Raw genomic sequence first — 19,641 nt, forward strand, 5'->3', positions numbered from 1 at the left:
GTTTCATCAAATACAACATGCATAGACTCTTCAACATTCATGAATCTCTTATTATAGACTCTATATGCCTGACTTTGTGTAGCATAGCCTAGAAAAACACCTTTATCCTTTTTTGCATCAAATTTTTCAAGACTTTCTTTGCCATTGTTTAAGATGAAACACTTACATCCAAATACATTTAGGCGACTTAAAATAGGCCTCCTCCCTTTGAAAAGTTCATAGGGTGTTTTCTTCAAAATTGGCCTAATCAACACTCTATTTAAAACATAGTAAGCAGTGTTGACTGCATCAACCCTAAAGTACTTAGGTAGTGAATTCTCATTTAACATGTTCTAGCTAGTTCCTCAAGTGACCTATTTTTCCTTTCAACAACACCATTTTGTTGTGGGGTTCTTGGTGCTGAAAAATTATGTTTAATGCCATGTTTTTCATAGAAGTTTTCAAGCCTTTCATTTTGAAATTCCCCACCATGGTCACTTCCAATAGACACTATCGTGGAACTCTTTTCATTTTCAAGCATCTTGGCAAATCTTTTAAAAGCATGAAAAGTGTCATTTTTGGCAGCTAAGAACAAAGTCCATGTGTACCTAGAGAAGTCATCTACTATGACTAATGCATAAAGATTTCCACCAAGGCTCATGGTTCGAGATGGACCAAATAGATCCATGTGAAACATCTTTAAAGGTCTTTCAGTTGAAACAAAATTTTTGGGTTTGAAAGAGACCTTGGTCTGTTTTCCTTTTTGACATGATTCACACACTGTATCCTTCTCAAACTTGAGTTTTGGTAGCCCTTCAACCAATTGTTTTCTGTTTAGCCGATTAAAATGCTGCATCTCTATGTGACAAAGTCTCTTGTGCCATAACCAAGTGTCATCCTCTTTTGTAAGCAAACAATGGATGTTAAATGATGCATGATGCAAATCAAGTAGAGATATATTGTTGACTCTTTTTCCTATCAAAACAATTCTACCATGTGCATCATATATCAAGTAATTATTTGGTTCAAACATCACTTTAAAGCCTTTGTCACATAATTGACTTATACTTATCAAATTATGTTTGACCCCTTCTACCAGCAGCACATTCTTGATGTTGAAAGAGGATCAATTTCCTATGACTCCATTTCCAAGGATTATTCCTTTGTTGTTGTCTCCATAGGTTACAAATCCTTCTTCTTTCAAGTCCAACTTTTTAAATTTGGTCTTATCTCCTGTCATATGCCTTGAGCAACCACTATCTAGGTACCATAGATCCTTCTTTTCCTATTTTATGACCTGCAAAACAACATAGTATTACATGGTACCCTTTGATAGTTTGGGTCCAACATGGTTATGCCTTTCTAGATCCTTTTGAGATCACTTTCATAATTCCTTTATGTACATGATACTTTCTAACATGACAATTCTTACGAAATGAAGGGCATAACATTTGTGATAAAGGATTATCTTGTTTTCTTTTAGGGCATATCCTAAGTTAGGACAAGTCTCGACCATGTGAAGGAATGTGGTTGGTCGATGCATTTCCATGAGGATTCTAGGCCAAAAGAGGAAGGAGACCAACTATCCTTCTAAGGAATAAACCAAAAAGGCAAAAGGAGACAAGGTACAAGTCTAGTTTTGCTTTTACTGTATGCTTTTTCTTTCCTCTCTCTTCCACATCATCCATATGCTCCAATCACCATGTGCCACCTAGCATGCTCTACTTTCTCTTAATTACGTACAAAACAAGACAAACAAATATTAGCATGTTGGTTTAAGTTAATCTAATCTTGGTCAAAGGTCAACTTTGGGTGAAAGTTAATAAGTCAACCAAAAGAAGTCAACTAAAAACCAACTTAGGGAATTCAAACTAAAGTAATGCAAAACAAAGATAAAGGTGATGGAATAGAAGACTCCCCTCTAGACATGCTTCTAGTGATCCTTCTTGAGGGAGCTTCTATGGAGGTGTCATGGTTGATCACGCCTTCATCATCCTCCCCTTCTTGGAGAGAATTCGACAACGAATTCTTAAACCCTACATCAAAAAGAAAAAAAATCACAAACATTGAATAAGTTACTTATATTGTAGCTTGGGGGTAAGTCTAACTCATAAGCATTGTTGTTAATCCTCTTAATGACTTGAAAGGGGCCATCCCTCTAGGGAGAAGTTTAGACTTCCTTTGAGTAGGGAATCTCTCCTTTCTCAAGTGAAGCCATACCCAATCCCCCTCTTGGAAGATGAATTCCTTTCTTCCCTTATTACCATCCTCTTGTTGTTTCTTAACTTTCCTCTCAATGGTTTCCTTGACTTGCGAATGGAAATCTTGGATGTACTTGGCTTTGTCCTCACCATCTTGGCAAGTCCATGCCTTATGAGTGGGTAGGGGAATGAGGTCTAAAAGAGTTAGGGGATTGAACCCATACACGACCTCAAAAGGGGAATGAGAAGTAGTGGAATGCACAACCCTATTGTAGGCAAACTCTATGTAGGAAAGAAGTTCCTCCCACTCTCTAATGTTTTGCACTACCATACACCTCAACATTTGCCCTAGGGTTCTATTAACCACCTCGGTTTGGCCATCACTTTTAGGGTAGCAAGTGGTGGAGAAAAGAAGCTTGGTGCCAAGTTTCCCCCACAAAGTTCTCCAAAAATGGCTTAGGAACATGGAGTCCCTATCACTCACAATGGACCTAGGTAGGCCATGTAGTTTCACAACTTCCTCGAAGAAAAGATTTGCAATATAAGTTGCATCATCAATCTTATAGAAAGGAATGAAATGGGCCATCTTAGAGAACCTATCTACAAACACAAAACTGGAATCCTTACCTTTTTGTGTCCTTGGGAGGCCTAAGACAAAATCCATAGAAATGTCAACCCAAGGCTTGGAAGGGATGGGCAAGGGGGTATAAAGACCATGGGGTTGGACTCTAGACTTTGCTTTCATGCATGTTATGCAACACTTGCAATGCTTATCTACATGCTTCCTCATGCGAGGCCAATAGAAATGCTCCTTTAAGACTTCCAAAGTCTTGTTTGGCCCAAAATGCCCCATTAAACCTCCCTCATATGCCTCTCTAATGAGTGATGCCCTTAAAGAACCTTGAGGAATGCAAAGTCTCTTACCCTTGAAAAGATATTTATTTAGAAGCTAAAAGTGTTTGTAAGCCCCTTAGTGGCATTCACTAAGAATGGGGGAGAAATCAACATCCTTTGGATACAATTCCTTAATATGATCAAAACTACGAAATTTAGTTTCAAGAATGGAAAGGAGGGATTGCCTTTTTGAAAGCGCATCCACCACAATATTAGCCTTTCCTTCTCTTGTTTAACTTGCCTTGGCTTTTCAAAAATTTGAGTGACTCATGGTCACTATGTATCACAAACTCCTTTAAAAGAAGATAGTGTTGCCAAGTTTGCAAAGTCCTCACAAGAGCATAAAACTCTTTGTCATAGGCGGAGTAGTTAATGTGACTCCCTTTGAGTTTCTCACTAAAATAGGCTATGGGGTGTCCTTCTTGGAGAAGCACGACCCCAATTCCAACATTGGATGCATCACACTCAATTTCAAAAGTTTTGGTGAAGTTAGGGAGGGCTAAGAGTGGTGCATTGATCAATTTTTGTTTTAAAGTTTCAAAAGCGTTTTCTTGATCTTTGCCCCACTTATAGACCACACACTCCTTAAATGATGCAAGTGGTCATCTTAAGACATACTATAAATGAAAATGTCATCAAAGTACACCACAACAAACTTACCTAAGAACTCTCTAAGAACATGGTGCATGAGTCTCATGAATGTACTAGGTGCATTGGTCAAGCCAAAAGGCATGACTAACCACTCATATAATCCAAACTTAGTCTTGAAAGAGGTTTTCCATTCATCACCTTCTTTGATTCTAATTTGATTGTACCCACTCTTCAAGTCTATTTTGGAAAATATGGTTGCACCATGTAACTCATCAATCAAATCATCTAATCTAGGAATAGGATGCCTATACTTGATGGTTATGTTGTTGATAGCCCTACAATCTATGCACATTCTCCATGTTCCATCCTTTTTGGGGACAAGAATCATGGGCATTGCATAAGGACTCATGCTATGTTGCACCCACCCCTTTTCTAACAACTCATTCACTTGTTTTTTAATTTCCTTAGCCTCCTCAGGACTAGTCCTATAGGCTGGCCTATTAGGCAAAGATAAGCCTTGTATGAAATCAATTTGGTGTTCTATACCTCTTAGGGGTGGGAGACCCTTTGGAGGTTCTTGAAAAACATCTTGAACTCATTTAAGACTAATGACAAGTCTAAGGGACATCTAGAGTGAGGGTTTGGAAGGAAGGGGAAGATTCACTAGGATAAGCTAGGAAGATGGGTTTTTGGGCAAGCATTACCTTCTTCACCCCTTTGAGGGTGATCGTGCTCTTCTTGGACTCATTGCCATGCCCTTGCGCCTTCTTTTGCGCTTTCTCTTCTTTTCTTTTCTTTATCATTTGCAATTGGTCCTCATTGACTTCTCTTAGTGAAAGAGGTAGTTATGTGATCTTTTTGCCTTGGAAGCTAAAGGTAAATTTGTTGGCATGGCCATCATGAAAAGCTTTCCTATCAAATTGCCATGGCCTTCCTAATAAAATGTGGGTTACTTCCATGGGCACTCAGTCACATAATACCTCATCTTTGTAGTTTCCAATGGAGAAGTTAATAAGGACTTGTTTGTCCACTTTTATCTCACCTTCCTCACTAAGCCAAGAAAGCTTATAGGGCTTGGCATGAGGGATGGTTTTCAAGCCAAGCTTGTCCACAACCCATTGTGCTAGCCATATTAACACAACTTCCACTATCAATTATGAGGGAGCAAGTTTTGTTGTTGATTTGGCACCTTGAGTGAAAAATATTTTCTCTTTGGTTTTCAAATTCTTTAGGCACTTGGTCTAGCATGCGCCTAACCACCAACAAACCTCCTTCATTAGGTTTGATTTCATCCTCACTTGAAGATTGGGAAGAAGTGTGGGAGGAAGAACTTTTAGGGGAGGGGGGAGAAGAATGTTCACTTTCAACCTCTCCTTTAGGGTTCAAGATCATGTTCCTCTTTGTTGGGCAATTTGAAGGAATGTGACCATAGCCCAAACACTTAAAACATTTGATGGAAGTAGTTCTTGAACTTTGAGAAGAGTTTGCACTTTCATGGGAGGTTCTAGACGAATTATTCCTAGGTGGGTGGTCTTTGGAAGGTGGTTTCTCATCCTTTCTCTCCTTTCCTTTCCAAGTTCTAGAGTAGTATTCATTGTATGAACTATTCCTCTTGGCCTCTTGTTTCTTTTTCAATTGACTTTCAACTTTTAAGGCCAAGTGTAAAATTTTGTCAAGAGTGGAATACTCATACAACTCAACTACATCTTGAACTTCTTTTCTAAGACCACTCACAAATCTAGATACCTTTTCTTCTTCACTTTCAAATTGGAGTCCTACTTTGAGAAGCATGGACTCCATCATTTTAAAATATTCATTCACACACATAGACCCTTGTTGAAGCCTTTGTAGCTTCAAAAGAGTCTCCCTCCTATAGTAGGAAGGAACAAATCTAGCGTGAATCAAAGTTTTAATGTCCATCCAAGAGGCCGCGGGTGGCTCTTGGTTAATATTGTCCATACACAATTGATGCCACCATGTCATGGCATAATCTTCAAATTCTAAAACTACTAAATCTATTTTTTCTTGATCACTAACTAAATGAATATTGAAGATTTGGTCCACTTTTTGCTCCCACTCTATGTAGAGATTTAGATCATTCTCTCCCTTGAACTTTGGAATCTTGATTGGTGGAGGTTGTCTTTGTGGGATTGGATTGCGCCTTCCACCACCATCATAGTCGTGCCTTCTTCTTCTTCCACCATGGCTAGAGTCCTCGGAAGAGGACCTCCTCCTTCTCCTCCCATCTTCCCTAAGCTCAAGTCTTTGGATGTGCTCTTGTAGGAAGATATCACTTTGCCTCTTATCTGCCCTCAATTGGTCAAAAGTTTCTCTCCTACTCACTTCCATCTCACGTAAGATGTTGGCAAGGGTCATTTGTTCACTTTCTTGGGCCATAGAAGTCACCATGGGAGGGGAATAAGGTGAGGCTGACTTCTCCTCTTCCTCTACCTCCAAGATTGGATCCATATTCATGTTCTTACACTAAAACTCAACAAAAACCGAGACAAAGAAGAAGTTAGTTAACAAACAATTCCAAACCCAAGACCAAGTGTGGTCTTCTTAAGTACCCAAGTGTTTTTTGATCACACTCCCAAAGCACATAAGCAAGGCTAGCACTCAAAAACCTTCCACATAAGTGAAAACACCTTTAAAGAGATGAAAACCTTTTCAAAGCTCAAACAAGTGGCTCGGCCACAACACTCTAGGAAGACCAGGAAAAGAAAACACTAAGACAAAACAAAGATTACCTAAAGACAAGCAAGCAAAGCTCAAAAAACAAGAAAGTTTAACTTCTAAGGAAACTTGTTTTTAAAGACAAAACTTGAACAAGACTAAAACAATGAAAATCACTTTTAAAGACTCTATGGAAAGCATGTGAACAAGCACAAATTATACCTCAAATCATGCATACACCATGAAAGATCATAACCAAGTCAAAACATGGAACTAACACTACGTCATTTTGCATTTTTGACCACACTAAAATATACTACATGTCTATAAATGTTGCTTAAATATATTAAATACAACAATTTTGTAAATGTGACATAAAGTAAATCAAGACCCATATTTATTTGAACGTTGTCTTTAAAACACGTGGGCTAAAAAAAATATGGTCCGAAAGAAAGTGAAATCCACTTTTAAGAGTTTTTCTTCCTTTCCCTCCCTGTTGCAATGTCTCTCCCATTCTTCACTGTTGCAATGTTTCTCTCATTCACGGCACACCACTGCATCTCCCCCATTGACTGTTCGTCGAGTCCAACTGTTCAACCATCGTGACTGTTCAAATGCGTCGCGGCTTCCTCTCGAGTCCAACTACGTCACGGCTTCCTCTCCCATTCACTGTTGCAATTTCTATTTCTCTGGTAACTAATTGTTTCTCTATTAACTAATTGTTTCTTTGTTCTTCATTTTCGTTTATTGCTCGTCGTTCTTCATCGTTTCTCTCTAACACTCATTGTTCTCCCCTTTTGTAATTTTGACATCTCACATTCTAGGGTTTATCTCTTTTACATCTACATTGCTTCTGGTCTCTTCACAATTGATCGGTACAATCAAGGTTTTTCTCTTATCTCTGCAATTTAGTGTTTAGTCCCTGATTTTGTTAATTTCTTTGAATTTGGTTTAATTAATTTTGCTCCTGAGATGAGGGTTATTGTTTGTTTTCTCAGTATACCTATCGTAGCTGCTTTTGTCAAATTGTTACAATTGTTTGGTAAACTATTTTCCTCTAGAAGGGCCCCATCATATAACGCTTTGCTGTGAGACATTTTTTATGCTTTATATCCAATCCAAGCAACACGAAGACAAATTTGACTGTTTAGTTAAATTAAATATTCCAAAAAAGAAGAGAATGAGTTTTATTTGTAATCTTATTTTATTCATGCTTAATTGACTATGGTTGAGAATATTTGTTTGGTAAGGCTACCTTTTGCACCTTCACTAAACCAAAATAAGAATAAGAATCATACTAATAATGTTGATGTCGTATTTTTCTTATGCTTAGTATCTATTTTTGGTTCAGACAAACACAATAAATAATTTGTATCAAAAACTTGTGTGATTGTATTATATTATGTATATCATATTTCAGTTTGCATAAGTGTTTGTTGGTGACATGGTTTGGACTTGGAATGATGATTGAACTATCAGGTGAGTGGAAACAGGAAGAATTTTGATATGATTAGAGATAAGAGTGGAAGGTTTGTGTTGGATGACTAAAAATGTGGCTAGTTGGACTCTTTATATATGCATTATTTTGTAAATAGGTAGTGGTGATGAAAAAGATGTGATGGTAAAGCATTTCAGTGGTCCATAGACTTAAGCTCAAAGTGATTGTGTGTTAAGGCTTAATGGAAATTCTATAAACCTTTTATGTCTTTATTAGAAAACAAAATTATTCATGCTAGCAAAAATCAGCATATAAATTAGGTGGTTGCTTGCGGACAATATGCAGATAGTGACTGACTAATGAATAGGAGTTTGGTTAGAGATGCCAGATTATAATCAGATGTAGACTTCATCCATGCATTGTTAAATTTGGAAGAAAAAATATGTCTACATTTAAGAGAAAAAAGAGTGTTTAATCATCAAAGAAATGTGGTTATTATATGGACTGAATTCAACTTTATGCAAAATCAATTCTCAATTTAATTATATTATATTATCTTTTGAGTCATTACTAAGAGAGATTAAGTTTGACTCAATTGTCAATCTAAACAACCTTAGGAAATGGATGGGAGGCATAGGTCCCTTTAGAATCGCGACACACACTCGTTCAGTTCCACTGTTGTTTTCACTGCTAGGCCCATTTGAAAAATGATTTTTCTAAATTACTGAGATAACTTGAAAAAATATTTCCAATAGACATGTTCATTTAGTATAAAAGAAAAAGGTTATCTCATTCTATCCCAGTTTATTGTAATCTTTTAAACAATAATAATGATTTACAGTTTCATGTCATTATTATCTCCAGATTGAAGTAGTTGGTTTTCATATGTCTATGGCAGCACGTTTGTTTCAGCATGAGCAAATACTTTATATATTTTACATGTCATTATTATATTTTACATTATATTATAAAATAACGTATTATAAATAATATAATATAAAACTAATAGAAACAATGTTACTTTGAATACTTTACTAATACATATTAATGAAGTATTAACAAAGTATCAGTATTTATAAAAGTGAAGCAAACTGAAACTTGTGTTTGATAGTATATATGTTCTTAGTATATCATATTAGTGCTTAATTTATTGTTTAAAATGCTTTAATTTAGTTCATATTATGTTAGTGACCAAAAGAGGAGTACGATTTCTGAAGTTGTGCTTCAACTATTACAACACCTGTTGTGGATTCTACAATATCAAGTTTGTTATTAACTTACATTAGCAAATTATGGAAGATGTTATTCCTATTGTTATTTAAAATTGTTAATTTTAGGGAGACTTCTAATATGTTATCATCTTTTAGATTAAAGATGATGGACAAAGAGTGGACTAAACTTCCAAGATTTAGTAAAGAGTATGCTAATGGTGTAGAGTTATTTTTAGATTTTGCATACGTTAGCGAAAGAGCTCAAGGGAATGAGATCTTATGCCCTTATTCCAAGTGTAGAAATCTTTATTGGGCAACAAGAAATGTGGTCTATGATCATTTAATAGCTAAAGGATTTCTAAAAGGATATAACACTTAGGTAAACCATGGGGAGTCAATACAATCATTGCGTGCTCCAAGTGATGACGACATGGAAGATAATATAGATGGATTATTGCATGACACATTAGAAATGTGGTAGAAGCAAGTGAGGACAACATTGGTCCTAATGAGGAAGCAAAAAAGTTCTACAAGTTGATTAATGAAGCAAAACAAGAGTTATATCCTGGATGCCAAAATTTCTCCAGTCTTTCTTTCATAATCCGAATGTATCTATTGAAATGTCTTCATGGGTGGAGCAATGCCTCATTTCTGACCTTTTACAATTATTGAAAGAAGCCATGCCGAATCTAAACATTCCTGAATCTTTTAATAAAACAAAGGCCATGATTAAAGATTTAGGCCTTGATTATAAAAAGATTCATGCATGTCTAAATGACTACATGCTATATTGGAAGGAGCACGAGAATGACACCTTTTGTGAGAAGTGTAAAGTTTCAAGATGGAAGGAATTTGGTGAAGCACATGGTGAGTTAGAGAAACAAAAGAATGAGCAGAAAGTGCCTGCAAAAATTTTAAGACACTTTCCATTGATTCCCAAACTTCAAAGGCTATTTATGTGCTCAAACACTGTAGATTTAATGAGGTGGCATGAAGAAGAGCGCTCAAACGATGGAAAAATGAGACACCCTGCTAATGGTGAAACTTGGAAAGACTTTGATAAATGCCATGCTAATTTTTCTATTGAGCCTCGCAATGTAAGACTTGGTCTAGCAAGTGATGGCTTCAATCCATTTAAGACTATGAGTATATCACATAGTACATGGCCAGTCATGATGGTGGTGTACAACTTTCCGCCATGGCTATGCATGAAACCCGAATACACAATGTTGTCACTACTAATTCTTGGACCACAATCACCTGGAAATGATATTGATGTCTATTTGCAACCACTAATTGAGGAACTAAAGCAATTATGGGAAATAGGTGTAGAAACATATGATGCCTCAAGAGATCAAAAATTTCAAATGCATGCAGCTCTTTTGTGGACGATTAGTGATTATCCTGGGTATGCTATGTTGTCAGGTTGGAGCACAAAAGGAAGGTTGGCATGTTCATGTTGCAATTATGACACTCATTCGTCATACTTGAGACACAACCATAAGATGTGTTATATGAACCATCGTGTGTTTTTACCAACAAGTCATCCATGGAGGTTGAATAAGAAGTCATTCAATGGAAAGAAAGAACTTGGGTTTGCACCAACTGTGTTAGAAGGTACTGATATTGTAGAAATCGTGAAGGATTTTAACAATGATTTTGGAAAGTATAGAAAAAATAAGAAAGATGGTCCATGGAAGAAAAGATCAATATTTTTTGAGTTGCCCTACTGGTCACAAAATAAATTACGTCATAATCTTGATGTAATGCATATTGAGAAAAACATATGTGATAATATTATTGGGACTTTTTTGGACATTCAAGGCAAGACAAAAGATCATGTCAATGCACGCTATGATTTACAAGACATGGGAATTAGAAAGAATCTTCATCCTTGGGAGCTTGATGGAGGTCGTGTACACATGAAAAGTCAATTTTATGTGCTATTTAAAGTCCGCCAAATTACCGGATGGGATTGCATCAAATATTTCAAAGTGTGTGAATGCTAGTGAAAAGAAAATAAGTGGTTATAAGAGTCATGATGCACATTTCATGCTACACTACTTGTTACAAGTTCCAATAAGATGCACAATGCTTGATGTAGTGGCTGGCCCTTTAATTCGTTTGGGGTCTTTTTTTCACTCTTTGTGTCAAAAAGTGATCCAAGTGCAAGATTTGGATTACTTAGAAGCCAATATTATAGAAATACTTTGTCAAATGGAGACGATATTTCCTCCTAGTTTTTTTGACATAATGGTTCACTTGCCTATCCATCTAGCAAATGAAGTAAGATTGGGTGGGTTAGTTCAATTTTGGTGGATGTATCCGATTGAGAGATATTTGTGCAAACTTAAAAGTTATGTTCGGAAGAAGGCTTATCCCAAGGGTTCTATTGCCAAGGGGTATTTAGCAGAAGAAGCTTTGACACTTTGCTCAAGATATATGCATAAAGACATAGATACAAGATTGAATAGAAAAAGAAGAAATTACGAAGGTAATGATTTATGTGATGTAGATGTTTGTGATTACTTTTCAAATAGAGGTAGTGCTTTGGGTGGTAAGAAAAAAGGTAAACTATTCCCTTTGGATTTGACATCTAAGGATCAAGCTCATCGATACCTCTTATTCAACTGTGACGAAATAAACATATACATCAGGTGTGATACTAGTTTATTTTTTTCATTGTCATCTTTTGAATTGTACCTTAAATCACTAATAAAGAATTATTTGTTTTTATAGAGAGTATGATGAGATTTTAAATAGGAAGACAAAAAGAAGAAAGTGGATCAAAGCTAAAACCCAAAGTCAAGAGTTTAGTGAATGGTTCAAAGATAGAGCCATGAGTGAGGATGTATCACTTCAACTTAAGGAATTCTCTCGTGGCCCAAATACTGTTGCAAGGAGGTTGTTAGGCTACGTCATCAATGGTTACAGATTTCATACTACAAAGAGAGATGCTAGACGCAAAACTCAAAATTCTTGTGTAACTTTGGTTTCATTAACACCAAGTTATGCAAGTTCCAAGGATGAAAATCCTAGGATAGAACCCGTCACTTATTATGGGGCAATCAATGACATAATTGAGTTAGACTATTATGGGCATTTCAAGTTTGTGATGTTTAAGTGTGATTGGTTTGAGAGTGATGCAGACAAACATGGGCTGACATGTGTTTATTTCAATAAAAAATGTTACCAAAATGATCCCTTTGTGTTGCCTTCTCAAGTCCACCAATGCTTTTATGTTGAAGATCCTTTTGAAACAAGTAAACATTATGTTTTGAAGACGATTCCAAGAGATTTATTTAATATGGGTGATCACTCACAAGTAAATAATTCTGATAATGATGATGAATTTAATTGGGTTAGGGAAGACATGCCTGTAACAGTAGCTGAGAAACCTTCTAAAGATTTGGAGAAAGATTATTTTGATGATCTTGATTTTGATCAGACTTTGTTTGACTATATGGACTAAGAGGAGGATGGCTAGTGTTGATAGAATGGATTTTGTAGTTTGGATCTTTTTATGTAACAAGATGCAGAATTGTAAAATAAGTCTCTCTGCTTTAGTTTGACATGAATAAGTCTCTCTATTTTTCCTATAATTGTAAGATAACTTTTTAAACATTTGCTCATATAATGTGGTGTTGATAGAATGACTCTATTTTTCTGCTGTTCGTCTTTATTTAAAATTTTGTTATATGTTTGGTTGTACGAATTACTGTTGCTATCATGAAATGTGGTGAATAACTTTAAAATTTCGTTAGCAAAAGTTCCTCAACTATCAATTGAGCTGCTGTACAAATCTTGGTGAAATGTAGTGAAATGTCGTTTTGTATAATTGTCCTATACTAAGAAGAGGGTCTATCTGCTATTTTATCATTGGTTTTTGTTCATTTTAATTACCTTTTTCTTGGTTTGTGTATTTGATTATACGATGGATCAGATTTTCAGCTGGTGTAAGGGTCTGTGTAAAAAGGAGTGTTTACAAGATTCTTGAATCCCGAGTATTGGAAGTGTATTGGACAGAAACAACTCTGCATTCAGAACTTTTGTTTATTTCAAAAGGAGTTTCCAGGAATTAACGAATTAGTTGTTTTAAACCCTTTTATGGCTCAAAAATGTTTCATTTTCTATGCTGATTGAGTGCGGGGATTATTAGGTATATGCTGATTAACTATGATACACAGTTGTAAAGATCATGATTGAACAAAAAATACAAGTATAGAACACATGTTAGTAGGTGGTTTATGTCACTTTATCCCTCAAGTCTTTTTCTTTTCTGTTGTAAATTTCAATGTTTCTAATTCAGGTGCAGTTGGTTTTTTCGCAGAAGAACCTCTCCTATTATGAGGCTCGTGTGCTAGACCACCTTTAAATGTTTTCATCGAGAGATTTATCCATTGAAACTGTGTGGAACCATTTCTTTTCATGACAGTATCAATTGAGCTACTGTACAAATCCTATTACTGTACAATTCTGGCAGGTCTATATCAACATAAATATGTAGCCATTAAATTGATTTGTTTTATGTTGCAGGGCAACTTTAAAGAGGAACACATAACAGTGATAACGGTGATAAATTAATTTCTTATTACACTAACACAATGTATCAAAGTTAAGCTCTGAATGAAAATTTGGCTTCCAAATTTTATTGCTAAATTTTAGTACAGATTCGTGAAGTCAAGGAAGCAGTTGAAGAAGCTACAGATTGCAGTTGAAGATCTCTAAGAACCATATTTTGTGTACAACTTTAACAGACTCATATTTCTTCCAAGCCACATTTAGGTTCATTTATGTGACATTTTAGGGATACACAAAATCTGCAACTCTAGAATAAGCTTGAATAGAAAACTTAATATTGTCTATTCTTCATCTCTTTATCACTTATATGTTTATTATTCTTCATATCTGCATCATTTCTCACTTATATGTATTTCCTTGCTTGTTAGTTATGCTTAATTGCATTTTTTTTCTTACTTATTTTTGCTCTTAACTTCCTAAAAGGGTAGATGAAACCTCAAGTCAGCAACTAATGAGTTCAAATTTTTGCCCTCATTTAATATTTAAATTTGGGGATTTAATTGAATTTTCTGTGCTTAAAGATTGATTTAATTAGGATTTGTGATTATTGGATTTATTGAGTAAGTTTGGTAAAAGTGGCGTAAAAATTGATTTTAGTTGCATAAAATATTATTGGATATTCTAACGTTTGTTAATGCAGCTGGAATTTATTTTTGGTCAATTAATAGTGTGAATTTAAAATATTCAAAGTTACAAAATAAGTCCAAAATCAAGAAATTCTGAAAAAGAATAAATCAGGAGCTAAATGCACCCCCAGATTTTATTTGCACACTCCTGCAAAGTGGACCACCAAAAAACCTGTTCTGCACCCCCAGTTTTCACTAAGTTGCACCCCTCCTACCACTTAAACTCCACTCAACCAGATCATGCCATGTGGCAATCCCCACCTTTTAAAATTAGCCAACCATAAGCTGCCACGTGTCATAATCCTCCACTCACCAAATTGACCACTCAGATTCTGCCACGTCATCATCTCCTCAATCTCACTCATGAAACCCTAACCCTAATTTTCTTCTCTCCTTCCACCACCATGGCCTCCGCACCAGATCGGAGGAGAAGAGCTCGCCGGAGCAGCCACCACGCCGGAAATCTGACCGCCGCGCCGTCAGCCGCGCCGCCACGAGGGAGGGAGAAGAGTGTGAGAGTGAAACCCTAATTCTGGAGAGAGAGTACTCTGCGCCATGTGTCAGCATCTGATAGGACAGTCAAATTGGTCAACTAGTCAACTCTAGTCAACTGGTCAAAGTCAGCAGTCAACACTGGTCAAAACTGTAAATATGGTTAAATGAGAGGGGCAGAATTGGAAATTTGACAGCAATTAAGTTGCTAATTAATTAAATAAAAATAAAAGATTTTAGCAACTGACAGATAAAGCCCAAAGTCCAGTGGAAGCCTATATAAAGAGACTTAAGGGAGCAGACGACTGACAATTTACAACTGACAGCTTAGACACTTAGAACTCTCTGGTTTTGGCAGATACCGTCTCCATCACATCTCTCATTCTTTCTTTTATTTTCTTTCTTTCATATCATCATGTATTCCATCAAAGCCATGGAGGGCTAAGCTTTAAGGGTTGATTCCACTGTAATTTCTTAAATGGATTCTGAGGTTAGATGAATTTATGTGTTTGTTATTTTGATTATTGTTGTGGTTTTTGTTTATCTATGTCCTTTGCTTCTTAATCGAATAGAAAATAATGATTTTGAATCTATATGCATGCTAATCATATGAGTTAAAAGGTTTTTAAATTAAATTGAGACTTTACTTTGATTTTGTTTAGAAACTTTCATTTGATTAAATAAGTTTTTGCCAATAATTGAGACTTTAATTTGATTAGAGGCAATTACTTTAACTAAAATTAGTCAAGACTTTACTTTGATTAATTAAGTTTTCTATTTGGTAAAGAAACAAAGGAATAGACATGATTAGGCATAGTAAAATTAGTTGAGACTGTACTTTGATTGAATTTACTATGGACAATCTAATAATTCTCACTTTTAATTGAGACTGTACTTTGATTAAAAGTGAGGATGCCAACAAATGAATTGAGTCTTTACATTGATTTATTTGTAAATCAACAACAATGATTAATTTAACAATAATCTCTAGATAACCAATGAAGAATCTTATTTAGAAAAAGCAGTGGAATTGACCTATTTACTATTATTGTGTTTACAATCTTCCGTGTCATTTTCTTTGTATATCAAAACCCCCCTATTTTTATAGTTGCTAGTTTAAATTGCATTTTTGAGAATCAAATATTTGAGATCAATTCCGTATTCGTTGTGAGACGACTCAGGGTTATCTTAACCCTAACTATTTTCTTCACTACAAACTGGCAATACTGAAGTTGCTAAAGTAGTGGTAATTTGATCGCCCAACGACAGCGATATCAGCAACATTCAAATGAGTGCTTCAAGTATGGAACTTCCTCAAGTAAAATCAACCAAAGAATTCCTAAGGAAAATGAAAATTACACATGGAAAGATGACAAGCAATCAATGTAGAACTACTGCACCTAGAATTGCTGCTGAAACACAACTAAACTTGCCTACTTTTAAGTTGCATGACCATGCAAATTTGGATAGGAGGCTTAGCTCGAGAAATCAGAATGGGAAACTCAAGAAAAAGGCAGCAAATGTAGCTGATAAATCAAAGGAAAAGCTACTACAAATTGAAAGAGCATTCACTCAAGTCACTAATTCAAGTGCTGATCAACAACCCAATAAAAAGTGAGTGTCACAAGAGGAAAATTCTAAGAAAAGGAGATTGCCTATGAAAGGAATGATGGTAGATGATAACTCAAGATCTAAGGAAGGACTAGTGATTGAAGATGTTGAATCAATGACAATACAAGGTGTTGCTCCTAAGGATACAAAAACAAAATTGGGGTCAATGTCAATTGATCAATTTCTTAAAGAAAATGGAAGCGCTGATGATGAAGACAAAAATATTCAAAATGGAAGTGAGGAGGCGGAACAATATGTTGGAGATGGAAATACATACCAAGATGAAGATGGTGAATTGAATGAAAAAGAAGGTAAATATTTTATTATTAGCATTTGACAATTTGTTTTTCATATGTAATATTTAATTTTGTGAGCTGAATGTCAAAATAGGGACAAAGAAGAAAAGAACAAGAGGACCAACTCAATGCTTAGCAATACACGGAAGATCAATGCAAGACCGTCCAGAAGTTGTATTGGATGCAGATGGAGAACCTATTGGTTTGATTGACAAAATTGTAACTGACTTGAGTTATTTCCTTGGCACAATAGCGAGGAATTCAACCTTTTGTCCCTTGATTTACACAAGTTTCAAAGCTTTACTCAAAGATAAAGATAATAAGGCTCATATATGGACATATGTTCTGGTATGAAAACTAAACTTATATTGATTTAGAGACATAAATATTTCTTAAAATTTCATCCATTTAATGTTTTTTTATGTAGGAAAAGTTCAATATTAGTGATAAAGGAGAGAAAGCCGTATTTACTCGTATAAATGATGCATGGAGACGCTACAAAAGTTTTATCAAGAAAAAACACTTTTCAAAGTACTCCACATTGAAGGATCGGCTAAAACATCGTCCTTTATTCCTTTCTGAAGCTCATTTCAAGCAATTGCTCAAATATTGGAACATTAGTATTATCCAGGTAAGTTTATTTGATGTCTTATTACGTTAAAGCTACGTGTTATAATCTACCTTGATTGTTATTTTTCTCCTATCCTAATGTAGAGCATTAGCGAGAGAAATGCTGCAAATAGAGCTTAGCAAAAGTACATCCATCGCATGGGACCAACTAGTTTTGCTAGAATTCATGCTGATTTGGTAATATATTTCTACTTATGTCATTGTATGTTTTATATCTAATGCAAAATATGCTAATTGACCTTTTGCTTATTGTAGCGTACCAAGAAAGAGGTAGGAGAAAAAGTTACTCAAGCTGAAATGTTTATTACAACTCGTCAACGTCGAGAAGGCCGAAAAGGAAAAGAATTGGATGAAGAAACACATAATGCTATTGTATGTTTACAATTCATTATATAGATTCCTTTTTCTCAATATAAATAAATCTCCTTTATTCATTGTATAGATCTACATAATGATTTTTTATTTTTGTTTTATTAGATTAAGCTTCAAGGTTCCATTCAAAACTCAAGTGATTCTGTAGAACAAACATTTAAATCACTGTTTGGAAAAGAAAAGCCTGGAAGGGTACGTTGTTACAGAAAGACTATGAAACCATCACAATTTAGGAAAAATGAAGAAATTGCTGCCATCAAGAAAGAACATGCAAACGCAATTAGTGGTATGGAAAAGAAAATACAAGATCTACGAGCAATTGTAAATTTTGTGGTAAGGCAACAAAATCCAGATTTAGATGAAAAGGACTTAAATAATATGATGGCACACGTTTTAGGTAAAGAAAGTAGTGCAACAGGGCCATATTCATCTGAATCAACCGATGATCTACAGGTAAAGAAAGTTTTTAATTGTACTTCCATCATTAATATCAATGTAAAATACCCAAAAGTTTAATACTAAATAGGATATGGTTAGGATGTTGCAATAACTACTTATTGATGCTTTAGACTCTTAGCAACTAAAATATTGGTATTTTGTGCTTATTAGGTGTTACATTAGATTAATACTATACTATAAACTCTCAAATCATGTTTGTTATTTAACATCTATGATACATTATGTAAGAGAAGAATCATGATGAGTATAATGTTACATTTTAGGTCTCTACTTCACTCATGAACATGCATTTGTTGGAACTTAGAAATGATTGAAAACATGTGATTCAATGCACATTTACATGTTAAATTTGACTTAATTAACTTGTTATAATGTATAATATGTTGGAAAAGTGTGATAATATATTTTGTTGTTTTTTGAAGCTAGAAGACAATGAAGATCATGAAGACAATGAAGGCTATGAAGATTATGAAGACAATCTTATAGAATAATGATCTTTGTTATGTAGTTAAGAAACATTAGATATATTATATTTTAGCTTTCTAGCTAAAACTTTGAAAGGTTCATCCTTTATAATGACTTCAAGATAGTTATTTTAATAGTTTGCATTCTAACATTGAAATATATGTATGAATGACATTTAATATGCATTCAATTATGAATATTTTGTGTACGAATATTGTTTGAGGTGTTGATTATTGTGGTGTCTAATTGTATAATATTGTGATTTGAAGAGGTACACTTTTTTCACATTGAACTTTTTTATAAAAACACATTTTAATAAATGTGGCTTAAACTCAAAGACAATATTTATAAGGGTGTTGTCTATTATAAGGATATTAAGCCACGGTTTTAACAATGTTGTCGTACTGAAAACCGTGGCCTAATGCCTACAGCAACGGCCACCTAGACTACGGCTAAGAAACTGTTGTCTAAACTTTAGCCTACGGTTTTTACGATTTAGGCCATAGTTTTGTGGTGTTGTCTAAAATACTTTTTGTTGTAGTGTAATTTGCCAATATCACCCAAAATCCAAGTATAAAATTTGGTAGCATAACACGTAGTAAAAATGGCCAAATGGATTCACCAAGCATTGTAAAAGCTCTCGGCCAAACTGTTTTTGGTCTTGAAAACACTTTTTCTTTTCAAAACTAGGTACTTAAAATGATGAGAAGGATGTTTTTAGGTCAAAATCAATTTCAAGGAGCATACAACAACACAAGGCATAGATCTCATGCAATAGTTCAAAAACTTAGAAACAAGAATAATAAAACTCAAAGAAGCATATGACAAGAGACTCAAGCAAAAGTTAGACACATTTAAAGACTCAACATGACATACACAAAGACACAAATATGTAGCTATCATGCATTTAAACTCATGGATTTGAGGCTCAAAGACTAAGCATCAAAAGACATGTTATCCAACCACATTTAGGAGCAAAAGAGTCAAAAAACCGAAGCCAAAATTGCCACAACATAACCTGAAAACGTTATTTTTCATATTCTCAGCAGCTCTGACCTTTGCTCACTCATTTTATCATAACTCTCTCCACAGAACTCCAAATGCCTTAATTCATTTTTT

The 19,641-nt window shown here is 35.0% G+C and overlaps 1 protein-coding gene across 1 annotated transcript; it reads left to right on the forward strand.

The window, feature by feature from the left end:
• The first annotated feature begins 16,358 nt into the window (after positions 1–16,358).
• Positions 16,359–18,548, forward strand: LOC114188858. Its single transcript, XM_028077519.1, has 6 exons — positions 16,359–16,611; positions 16,691–16,944; positions 17,024–17,227; positions 17,482–17,598; positions 17,704–18,051; positions 18,480–18,548. The coding sequence occupies exons 1-6, from the start codon at positions 16,359–16,361 to the stop codon at positions 18,546–18,548; spliced, it is 1,245 nt and encodes a 414-aa protein (XP_027933320.1).
• The last annotated feature ends 1,093 nt before the right edge of the window (positions 18,549–19,641 follow it).

This window comes from Vigna unguiculata, chromosome 1 (genome assembly GCF_004118075.2).
Source record: "Vigna unguiculata cultivar IT97K-499-35 chromosome 1, ASM411807v1, whole genome shotgun sequence".
Taxonomy (NCBI): Eukaryota; Viridiplantae; Streptophyta; class Magnoliopsida; order Fabales; family Fabaceae; genus Vigna; species Vigna unguiculata.

Bases quoted from the DNA above. Each gene is read 5' to 3' on its own strand.
- LOC114188858 (XM_028077519.1), top strand. From the start codon at position 16,359: ATGGTAGATGATAACTCAAGATCTAAGGAAGGACTAGTGATTGAAGAT. The intron at 16,612-16,690 runs GTAAATATTTTA...ATGTCAAAATAG, and splicing joins TGAATTGAATGAAAAAGAAG to GGACAAAGAAGAAAAGAACA. The intron at 16,945-17,023 runs GTATGAAAACTA...TTTTTTATGTAG, and splicing joins ATATATGGACATATGTTCTG to GAAAAGTTCAATATTAGTGA.